This window comes from Nannobrachium achirus, assembly GCF_963921795.1.
Source record: "Nannobrachium achirus genome assembly, chromosome: 3".
NCBI classification, from domain to species: Eukaryota; Metazoa; Chordata; class Actinopteri; order Myctophiformes; family Myctophidae; genus Nannobrachium; species Nannobrachium achirus.
The window spans coordinates 57,687,154-57,699,170 of record NC_137812.1 but is presented as its reverse complement, the minus strand read 5'-3'; the positions used below and the strand labels follow the sequence as shown (position 1 = coordinate 57,699,170).

The 12,017-nt window shown below is 44.3% G+C and overlaps 1 protein-coding gene across 3 annotated transcripts in view; it reads right to left on the bottom strand.

The window, feature by feature from the left end:
- Window positions 1-8,699, bottom strand: part of LOC308282472 (protein AF-17-like) — a 28,601-nt gene extending 19,902 nt beyond the window's left edge. For all 3 annotated transcript variants that reach the window (XM_080722823.1, XM_080722824.1, XM_080722825.1), the window contains exons 1-4: window positions 8,284-8,699; window positions 6,080-6,159; window positions 5,832-5,886; window positions 4,930-5,039 (exon numbers count right to left, since the gene is read on the bottom strand). In XM_080722823.1, the coding sequence (XP_080578949.1) occupies window positions 4,930-5,039; window positions 5,832-5,886; window positions 6,080-6,159; window positions 8,284-8,392 (354 nt within the window). In that variant the 5' untranslated portion in view covers window positions 8,393-8,699. The remainder of the gene's footprint in view (window positions 1-4,929; window positions 5,040-5,831; window positions 5,887-6,079; window positions 6,160-8,283) is intronic.
- Window positions 8,700-12,017: the final 3,318 nt, after the last annotated feature.

The following is a 12,017-nucleotide window of genomic DNA, read 5'->3' as shown; positions in this document are numbered from 1 at the left end:
GATTATTGGTACCGGTCATTTTCAGTCATTTCTGTGTATATTTACCGGTAACCTATTTGTCATATATCTGCCCTGTGCTATTTTCTTTTTACGAAGCCTAAAATGTAAAAATTTAAAAATGTAGATTTATATGTTCCCATGTTTGATGCCAAAAACCTTAATTAAATCATTAATCGCAATCCGTACAACAGTTAATCATCAACTAAAACATCATGATGGTGACAGCCCTCGGTGTGAAAGCTGCAAATGTGGTACAGCTTTTGGTGTCCCTCTGCACTCTTTGTGAGATTCTGTTACTTTTGCACCTTCCCTTGTGTCAATATGAGTGTGTGTGTGTGTGTGTGTGTGTGCGTGCGTGCGTGCGTGCGTGCGTGCGTGCGTGCGTGCGTGCGTGCGTGCGTGCATGTGTGTGTGCGTGCGTGCGTGCATGCGTGCGTGCGTGCGTGCATGTGTGTGTGTGTGCGTGCGTGTGGTGTAAACAGTCTAGACTCCAGAGTCAAGGTGCTGCAGCATTAGATTAGATTAATTTAGATGACGACGGCAGAAGTCAGGGAACGTGTGTTTGTCATGAGGCCCAACGAACCCGAACACACACACACACACACACACACACACACACACACACACACACACACACACACACACGCACTCACACACACACGCATGCACTCACACAATGGTCATGCCACTCAGACAACAAATATAAAAGAAAAGTGGAATTCATAAAGTGGAATTCATAAAAACATGCGCCAAAAAATATAAACACAAATAATTTACACGCATGGATGCACACAAGCACAGTCACACACACACACACACACACACACACACACAAACATACACGCACGTGTGCGCGCGCGCGGCACACACACACACACACACACACACACACACACACACACACACACACACACACACACACACACATATACAGTTTTTGTACTTTTTGTACTCCCTCTGGCTCTCCTGAAGAGGGGGGTGGGGGTGCAGAAGAGGCCTAGCAACAGGTGCTGGACAAAGGAACAGCGGGCTCTCTACCTTCCTCCTTCAACACCCACTCTCTCTTTCTCCACCATTCCTTCGTCTTCCACTAACCCCCCCCCCCCCCCCACCAAGATGTCAACGATGTAATGAGAGGCCACAGAAACATCTATCCGGGTACATAAAAGAAAGTGTGCTTCACAAGTTTTTCACTGTCCATCAGGGACGTGCTGGGCCCCTGATTCAGCCCGGGAAAAAGAGTTGCAGAGGCCCTCATTGCGCGCTATAGAGAGAGAGATCTCTATATAGCGCTGCTGCTACTCAAAGATTTGCCATTTTAAATCATGATAAGTGACAAGCCAGTGGGCCAATTACATGAGTTATATTTCGTCGTTGTCGGGTGGAAACCTTGTATGTCCAAAACCGTTTGTTTTGTATTTATCATTTTAAAAAATGATTTAAACTAGTTAAAAAAGCCGATCTACAAGCACACAACGCCTCACGGTGTGTGCTTGTAGATCTGCTGTTTTCACTACTTTTGTGAGACTGCCTTGAATGATTAAGCAGGGCTTTGCTTTGCGGAAAAAAATTACAAATTTGAAACTTGGAGATACGAGGTTCCTGCCCGACAGTGATGATTTACTTTGCTGGCCGCCCAGCACCCAAAATGGAACGAAGGCCGACATTTTATTATTTTTTTCCCTAATGGCCGGCCGGGAATGAACCGGCCGTTTGGGAGTTGGCCCGCTTCTCCCAATGGCCAGCACGTCCCTGCTGTCCATTGAAACGCTGTGTAGGAATGCGGGCGGCGCGTCTGGATGAATGGCTCTGACATTGCAAAGCTGCATGCAATTTACTGTAGCTGACACACACCAAATATCCTCAGTGTTACGGGTCCATTTTTATGATCTCAGGGTTAAATCGACACTGAGGATTTTACTGTGCAGTAATACGAGACCAGGCCCACATGGAGTGAGGCAGACTCTTGCATGCACGCATTTACTGTATGTGTATACGCTCACTCTCATGCACACGTGCTGTACATACAGTATATAGCGTATGCTTTGCATCCAGCCATCCACACATGTTCGCGTACAAACACAGCGACTGGCTCTTCATTCCAGTTGCACCCGATACAAAGATCGGCTGCCAATAACGAAGCAATATCTTTCTAGATGGGCTTATTAGAGTCCTGAAAATTAAGGCCTGGCCCAAACAAATACCATACTTTTAGGCCTGAAAACCCAGAAAAAATTACAGAAAACATATCATTATGCGCTTAATTTTCTCAAAGTGGCCAAAACATCTTGAAAACGTCCACTTTCGCTGTTCACTTTAAGCTACAACCAACACATCCACTGCCATTTCCGTCTGCCTTACTGTTAGACCGCTAGGGGCAGTTGAAATGTATTTTTTGGGGTAATAGATTCGTTTTTTTGTTTCATTTTTACAGAACCTGAGGCTCAATTTCAGAACTCTAGGGCAGTGGTTCTCAAAGTGGATTTCAGGTTAATTGTATTGTGGATAAATTGACCCTTAAAAGTCTGTAGTCCGTTTGGTTCCATGTGTACACTGTCAAAGTTAAGGGGAGACCTTCACATTTCAAAGTTTGAGAACCACCAAAGCTTTAGGGCATATATTGACCTACTGTACGTTTGTATTGGCATCATTCAAAAATAGCCATTTGTCACTAAATAAGACAGCGTCTAAAAACAACGCGGCTCCCATGTGTATCTCAGACATTTGTTAAATCTGTACTAGGGCTGTCATGATATGCCTAATCCACGATTCAATTCAACTTTCGATTCTAAGGTCACGATTCGATTCGATACGATATAGGATATACTACCAGTAAGACTCCCTAATCGGGAGATAAGCGACCGTAGGTCACTTATCTCCACAAATAGAGCAAAAATGTGTTTTTCCAAAATCTTCCTGATCCATGTTGATGACATGAGTGTAGACATACTGTGTAGTGATTTTCGTGATTTTAGGGCAAAATCTGAATCGGCCTCATGGTGGCGCTAGAGGGCCATGTGAGAAATGAGGGGTGGGGTCTCCGCGCCGCCAAGGCGGACGAATAGGTACCGGCCCCGGCTCTCCCGGTCGCTCCTAGCCCGAGTTACGGCATTTTATGTGAGCTGCAGTGGCAGGGGGTCCTCCACTGGGGGCGCCACCACTTTTGCATCCGTTCTGGAGCACCAGGAGTGGGTGGTCCCCGGGAATGCCCCGTGAGCAGCCCCGTTGGGGTGGTCATTTGGTAATTTTTGCACATGTGCTCATTTTTTACACTTGGGGGTCCCCGAGGGAGCTGGGGGTCCCTGGAGCTCCGGGGGTCCTTGGAGGTTGTAGTTTGGCAGGTAAGGAGTGTGTGTGCAAAATCTGGCATGGATCGGGGCAACGGTTGCGGAGATATGAGCAGGGCAAAAGTGTGACGTGTGACGTGTGTGACGGACGGACGGACGGACGGACGGACGGACGGACGGACACCTCGAGCAGCTTTCTGTAGTAAGTGCGACCTACGGTCGCAATTAAAATCAGCACTGAGAGCTATATGACTATTCAGGACTAGGCTATTTTTGCCAGACCCATGAAATGGGTAGGCCTACATAAGCAAATGTCGGTCTGTCCGGGTTTCCTATATAAAGGGTATATATGATGATGACATGATGATGACATGCCTACAAAAGGCATGATGTCATAAATGATGATGACAGACAGGGGGTCTGGCACAACCAGGTTGACCTGGTCTAGTTTTTCCAATAAGTCACTTTTATTTGAATAATAACATGAGAATAACAAAAGGTTTTGAGGTTGCGACGCCCCCGCCCTCACGCACCCCCGTGCCGCCGGGCCTGATTTGAAGTGTTGCCTGAGGGGGGAAACAGCACTCGTGTGGAGAATATTCGGACCCGTCGAGTGGTTTCATAACTTACAGGGAAGCCAAAATATTTCCACAATTTTGACCTGTATGAAGCGGGAGGGTTTTCCAATTCTTCCGCGGGGTTATCATCATCGCTAACGTAACGCTGTCTCTCTCTCTCTGCAATTCACCCTTTGTCAAGTCTCGCCCGTTGCCCCGCCCCTCTTCGCACCTATTGGTTGCTGTGTCTTGGTGGGACAAAAGTCCTTTCTCTCCATCCACTACCATTGAAATTCAGATGCTTCTTATTGTTATTTTGTGTATTCAATTCTCATTTTAAACTTGGTTTCAGTAAAAAGGAGCCTCTCAGGTGCACTATAGTGACTGGGCATGTTTTAATGTTTATGTTTATTTCTCCAAAAGTGATGTTTTGGCAAATTCAAAATAAAAAAAGGCGGAACTGGGGCGGGACAAGGCAGAAAGAGCCTGCTGATTGGTCAGTCAGGGACCAATCAGAAGGCTGACAAAGGGTGAATTGGACGTTTGCATGCGCGGAAGTGAATCGCAATTCGGGTTGTGATTTTGATTCACTGAATGGAACGTCAATTTCCGATTTCGGTTGGAATCGGAAATCATGACAGCCTTATCTATGACATATGCACATATCTATGTTGTATGATTACATATTTGGACAAGGTTTCAGCCCGATCTGACCTCCCATTCTCTTTCATTATACAGTTCAAGTTAAATATTAAACATATATAAAACACCTGAGTGCTATAAAAAGTAGCCAACCCTAACAAGCAGAATGCTGGAGTGGAAACGTATCATAGTCATGAGTAAAGCTACAGTGGCCTGAAGCTTATGTGAAGATAAATGGTTCACTATTGTTATCAGCACATAACAATACACAAACAAGTACATTACCTACACTCCACTGCAGATGTCTTGCCCCTTTCTTTTACAGAGTCTAATAATGACACTGACATTGTGCCCCTTTGTATGGCTACACATAATTCAAAGTGATTTCATCCCCACAGGTAAAAGAGCACTGCAGGTATTGATGCTTGAGCCAGAGTCAGTACCTTGATGTATCTCTCATGTGGGACATACTGCAGGACGATGGGCTCCATGGTGAGAACGTTGGCAAACTGCACCTCAGGGATGTAGAGTGCACACACAACATGCGCCCAGCCTGAAGGCAAGACAGGAGTTGGTTAGAGTCAAAGCATGCAAATACAGCACAATTCACTCCTCCCTTTGACTGACATTGTAGATAGATTAATAGATAGATATCTTTATTATCCCGAGGGGGGAAATCAGTTGCCCTGCAAAGGCGGAAATGTTTTCACCCGGATAACAAACTTTGAGCTGTTTGTGCCAGGATGTAGGCTGGACATTGTAGCTGCGCTTCAGTTTACTTAAGCCAGGGCATTTTTTAACGCGTTTTCCCATTGGTTTTTGACCGAACAAAGCCAGATGTTGGAAAATGTCAGTATAGCTCCTGTTCCAGGAGCACTGCTCAAAACACCATTGTAACTTCAAACTCAATTTTAACCATGTTAGATTCATCAAAAACACCTGTGCTTGGTTCTAATGACCCCCCCCCCCCCCCCCAACCCTCAGACATTAGTACAATATCAGTCACCGGAACCAAGGATGTTGTTGTTGTTGTTCAATGAATCTAACATGATTAGAATGGAGTTTGAAGTTACGGTGGGTTTGTATAGGATGGGGGCGTGTCTGATAAAATGAAAATATCAAAATACTGAATCAAGCAACTTAAAAACTTTCTGTGGTGCTCACAATAGCCTGAATGGACAATAGACAATAATAATAATGTTTGAAAGTGAATTATCCCTTTAACAAGTGAAAAATCAGTATTGGAGCTTGAACCTACAGTAACTTCACATGGTTAGTCAATTTCATGGACAGACCACCAGGTCACCCACATGGGAATGAGATGGAGCAACTTCCAGATATTTACCTCCACTGTCTGTCCTCTTGAGGGCGCCATCTTTGTGGGGGCAAAGTTCACACCTCTGAGGGGAATTGAAGTCTTTATTGGCAAAAATGCATATACATGAACATGTGTTTTCACATGCACTCATTTATATTTGAGAAGAATGCACAGCTCTATGAGCTTCAATAAATTATTGATGTAGTAAAGACAATAACTATATGGTATGTCTCTCACATAGTACTGTGGCGTGGGCATATTAGAGATATACTCACTACTCGTGCTGCTCTTTCCTGTGACTCACACTTTCGACAGAACCATGGCCCAGTGGGAACCTGGACTATGCCATAGCATGCTGTGAGATACACACACACACGCACGCACGCACACGCACACACACACACACACACACACACACACACACACACACACACACACACACACACACACACACACAGGATAATGTTTTCGGTGTTTTTTATTCATTCATCTTCAACGCGCCGCTGGTCAGTATAAGAACACTTTGAAGACTCTAAAGAGCAGAGCACTCATTCAACCCTTTATATAGTCAGTCCACATATGGTTCCGCAGCGCCTCAAAGGTCTTAAAAACCAGGCTCCAAAAACAGACCAAAATAAACTGCTTAGGCTACTGCTTAACCGTCCATCTTGGGCTCACCTTACCCCTGATCATTTTGAACATTTGGGATGGCTCATGGTAGCTGACAGAGTACAGCATCTTGCAATGGGCCTGGTGTACGTCCAACCCAGATTTGGCCCAAACAAAGGGTTAAATTTGTTCTCCTGCTATGCCGCAAAAATGTGGAATGCCCATACCGACGACGATAAATGAAACCGGGTGAATTTTGAGGTTGGCCGCCGCCACCGAACGCAGCGCAACGTTGACAATGGAGCACCCTTGGACGGCGTCCAACCTCAAAATTCGCCCCGGTTCATTTTTTTTAGACGTTGTCCGACACCGGCATGATGCCCGATGGCTGCAGTGGAGCCCTGGCATTGAAGGTGGCTGCAACTCAAAAATGGTAAAAAAGACAAAGCCTATTCTTACCTCCCCCTGACCTTTTTTACTATAAATAACTTTTTTTTAATTTTGTTTTCCATATGATGATTTGCATAGTACCATGTTTTATTTGTCTGTCATTTAATGTCATATGATTTGAGAAAAAATGGACCCCAATTTAAACAAGCCTAAAAGCTTTCTTGTGGTCTTTATCCTTTTAGTTGACCTTCTATCGGTGAACTGTACTTCCTGTACCTTTTCCACCAGCTTTACAGATGCCTTCAATGATCCATACAGTTGATAGACTAATAATATTCTATTCAAAGATTATTTGGAAAACACTGAATGCTACTTTGGTGTGTTTGTGTGTGTGTGTTTTTTTTAAACATTTATAAAAAATGAAGCATCTGGTGTCCAGAAAATAACAGGAACTGGGATCAGAGTTAAACCAGTAGAGTACCAATCTATGAGTAGCCTGATAATTATTCCAGGCGCTCCTCTCTTTTTTTTAAACCAAACCTATTTGAAAAGGGGAAGAGAAATTTAATATGATACATAAATATGGTAATAACTCAGTCCCATAGTAGTAATACAGCAATGAAAGCATGTGTAGTACACACTGTAGGGAAGACAAATTAAATATTATGATACATAAATATGGTACCCTAACTCCCGTATAAAGCAGTGAAAGCATGTGTACTGGACACTCTACTAACATAGAAAACGTGTCCAAAAAGACAAGACACAGTCAAGAGGCCTCGCTAGAGTTCGTAGCAAATGCTAACGGTCTGAGACGTCTAACTAACTTTGTTCAGAAAAGCCTATACACAGAACATCCCCCACAAGGGATGATTTATACCTCACCGCGCAGAGGCGTCGCTCGCCGACAGCACTGATCTACAAGCGAACAAGCAACGAGGACGCGTTTGTTCGCTTGTAGATCAGTCCTGACTCCTGGTCGGCGAGCGACGCCGGGATCGTGAATAATTCGGGCTTTGAAGTAGGGATGGGACGGTACTCGTTATATCGTTTATCGTGATAAAGAAAAATGAAAATGTTCCGCCCCAGGATAATGGATGTTGGGGATATTTTGATTATCGCGATTATATCGTAAATCGCATTTCTTTGGCCACTCGCAATAATCGTGACATGACATTTTCATATCGTCCCACTCCCTGGCTCCATCATCATTCATCCCTACAGTTTGAAGGCTTGATCGGTGTCATTCTCTCCATGCCCCGTCGGGTCCACACAGCACAGAGCACACCACTCCCCCTCCCACACATAAACACTACAGACACACGCCAACGCGCACGTAGGCAGGGAAGCGCATGTACCACCACCACACACCACATCCCCTCTCTCTAGTCTAGTCTGTACACACCAGAGATCAGAAGATGGATCAGTGCGGGTCGTTAACATTGTAACAACATTATTACAACAGCAGAAGCTCGCTTACCTTGGTGCACCGCGACGCTGCAGCCGTGTCCGTCACAGTACACGAGCGGGTTCTCAGCCCAGCCGCGCTCGTCCGAACACACACAGCAGCCGCCAACCATTTCCCGCATGCTGCTCCCATATGATATTATTATTATTAACTCAGCCCCCCGCGCGACGACGTACGTAGACGCGTCAAGTCCCCGCCGGCCTTAACGTCGTCGTAGCAAACATGGTCGTCGTTCTGTTGTCGTTGGTGGCGCGTGGTGTCTGTGGCAGCGACAAGCACAGCGAGTCCGCCCCCCCCCCCACACACACAAAAAAACGAATCTCGGCGTGGGGTTCTGTTCTGTTCCGTTGTGTTCTGTTCTGATACGGCTAGTTTTCCGTGATGTCCTCCTCCCGTCCCGTCCCCATAGAACCGATGCAGTGCGCATGCTCACGTCTGCTGCTCTACTCTCTCTAGCCGAAGTGATCAAAGACGCTGCGATGGGAATTAAAACACATGTTTTAACATTCAAAGTTTGTCCACGTCCATTTGACGTCGTTCAGGAAAAGAGGTGGATATTGCATAAAATAAAATGAAAGCGGGGTGTTTGTTTTTCATTAGTCGTCGTAGTGTGTTTTTGATAGTTAATTAACTACAGTGCTCCACTGGCTGCTGCAATATCTGATTAAATGTAGCTAAATTGCGCCACCTTTTGGCTGCTTGGACGGGAATCAGATCATTTCAGCCCGCCAGTCGTCATATGGTCATACACCCTTCCTTGCTTTAGCAGCTTGGATGTTCACAGTAGTGTGATATGTAGTGCATTATATTCTGTACGTTTCTGGTATTCATATGTAGCTGCATTATGTATCACTGATATGCCATGGTTGATTTACACACCGAATGTTTCAGGTCTATCAATCGATGGATAGGCCTAAAAGCAGGTCTCTTGAGCATGTAAATCTATTACTACTCCTCTGTAATCAGTGTGTAAGCCATGCACCATGTGGGCCTATAGACTATATTTGAATCTACACCAAAATTGTTAAAGGAATAGGCTAGTCTACTTCTTCATAATCTCACCCACTTGTTTTCTTATAATTGGTCCTAAGATTGAGCTGTGTACAGTTCAGAAAACTGCCAATACCAGTCATTGGTAGGCAGGTTTGGTCATTTCAAACAAGATTTCAAACTTATTTTTTTTTTATGCAAGAATATGGCTTCTAATTCAGTGTGCTGTCTTTCCAGTAAAATAAACAATGTAGTTTCTACTGTAGCTTGGAATCCTCATCTGTGTCAGTGTCATTTGTAGGTTTCTTAAGTGTTCTGAAATCCCTTTTATTCCCATATATGGAGATCCCTGATGTCCACATCACTGTTGCGCGACCTCGCTGAGGTGTCTATTTTAGCAGTCATTCCCCTCTATCAGCCACTATATTATTGTGCTGGGGTATTTCCTTGCAGAAAGACACATCCCTCTGGCTGTATTAGGCTGCATTCACACTAAAGAGGACACTCAAAGGACAGGAGAGGGTAAATGACTTTACTGTGTGTTTTTTTCTTTACATATCTACTGCATAGTAGCCTACTGTGTTCTATTCGTCTGTCATTCAATGTTATATGAGATACTTAAATGGTTTCCTGTGGAAATAAGCTTAGTCTTTTCATGGATCTCCTTTTAGTAGACCTTGTACCAGTGAACTGTACCGTCATGAAACTGTACCTTTTCCTATGCAAACTTCTAATAAAGTCTTCAATCAATCAAGTGTCTGTTTGTAGGAAGCCTTATGCTTTTGTTCCACTGTTTATGTTGACATCCCACTGTTTATGTTGACATTCATCCCTTGGAGGGACGTTTTTGTCAGGGGTAGCTGGCCAGAGCTCTTAATTGCTCCCTTTGAACTTTACGGCCAGGTTACACCAGAAAACGTGTGCGCACGCGCACACTGTCTGTCCGTGTGCGAAAAGTCCCTGGCAAGGAGGGAGTATATGTGCGGGAGACCAGAGAGTCTATGTACAAAACGCATACGCACGGGAACAAAATAGAACCGACCCTATTTTTACAGCATGCAAATGCGTGGCTCACACTATCCGTGAGCCTGGTGTAGCCGATATCGTTGATATATATTGGATCTTTCCAAACGCTCAGACGCACGCACACGCCGCGTACGCACTGAAGCGCGTAAAAAGCCTTGGTGTAGCCCAGCCGTAAAGCGGTTGTGCACTGAGGTAATTCATTGGGCCATAAAAGTGTCAAAGGCTCGTTAGTGATCTCTCATATCAATGAAAGCATCAAAGACGACTGCCTGTTTGATGCCTGTCATAGATGGGGGGGAGGTGGGAATGTGTTTCTATACACAGACTTGCCTACATCCCCTTTAAATTAGGCTCTATCAATGGAGCCAACTTTTGATTGTAACAATCTCAGAGTAAGGGATAGGCTTTGTTTTCATTTACCAGTTTCGAGTAGCAGCCACCTCTAAGTGGCTTTTCAGTAGCCTAGCACAGCTAAACAATCCACCCATGTTAAAACAAGGTGGTAGTTAGCTGCATTAGTATATAGTCTGGCCAAGCCAGGCTAGCTTTTCAGTGCCATTGTAAAGGAAGGTAGAGATTTACACTCCTTTAAGGCCTTCGGTAGGGCGTTCCACATTTTAGCAGCATAGCAGGAGAACAAATTTGATCCTTTTTTGTGCCAAATCTGGGTTGGACGTGATCTGTAGAGCTGCCTCTGGTGTAATTGTGAACATTCGTTGACGTTTTGGAAGTATTTTGTCTGGTAGGCTATGGGTATCTTAGTGGTATCTCTAATAGATAAATACGGTAAGACATAACAATAATAAGCACCATCAATATCATCAACCATCAAATCTGTTGATGCTTGGGATTTTGTATTTGTCCTACTTTGGCTGTGTGATCATTATATAAGCATCTTTTCTCCATTATTGTTTCCTTCAAAGCCTTTCGTAGGTTGAATTTGATTTTAATTAGACTTGGCTGTTAAGTTGACATTTCTGTCACCAGATGTCAGCAAACCATCCAATTTCATCTGGACTCCATTGTCACTTGACTTCAGCATAAACTAGGCCTGTTTATGAGACTTCAGAAGGACATTAGGCACAGCTTTTCACAATAGACTTCATCATTGATTGGAATATGATGAATCGAAAGAGAAGTATGAGAAAGTCATATTTCCATTCACACACTCTTTAGGCAGCCATATTGCCTAACTGAGAGGATGAAGGACAAGCAACAAATCTCCAACCAGAATAGAGAACCTGGGATGGTGGATGGTTGAGAATCACCTAGGCCTAGTGACATCCTTATTAAATGAAAACTAATAAGAATAATAAGTATAAGAAGAAGAAACAATTAGCAAATTTATGCTGGCCACACAACTCACATCCAGAACAAAAGTTCCTGAAATGAATCTCTTGTCATTTGAAAAAGAGAAGCAATAGGGTGCTCCTGTTCTCTTTAATGTGAACTAGGTTTGAGGACAGGACAGTTTGCTTCATGAGCGTCACTTCCCTTCAAGCCTAACCAGAGAAAAGGGAACTGTTGCTGATTAAGAAGGCAGATAACGTGCTGGCAGCTGGATGAAGCTCACACCCAGTTCTCAAGGCAGCGAGGTGTGACCGTGTCCCTGATCTGAGATGAGTTATGGTCACAGTCTAGTGTCACTGACACGTTGAAGGTACTGGTACCACACTAATCATTAAGGCCTTAGCAGCCTCTCCCCAACTAGAAAGATATAGGCTATATAT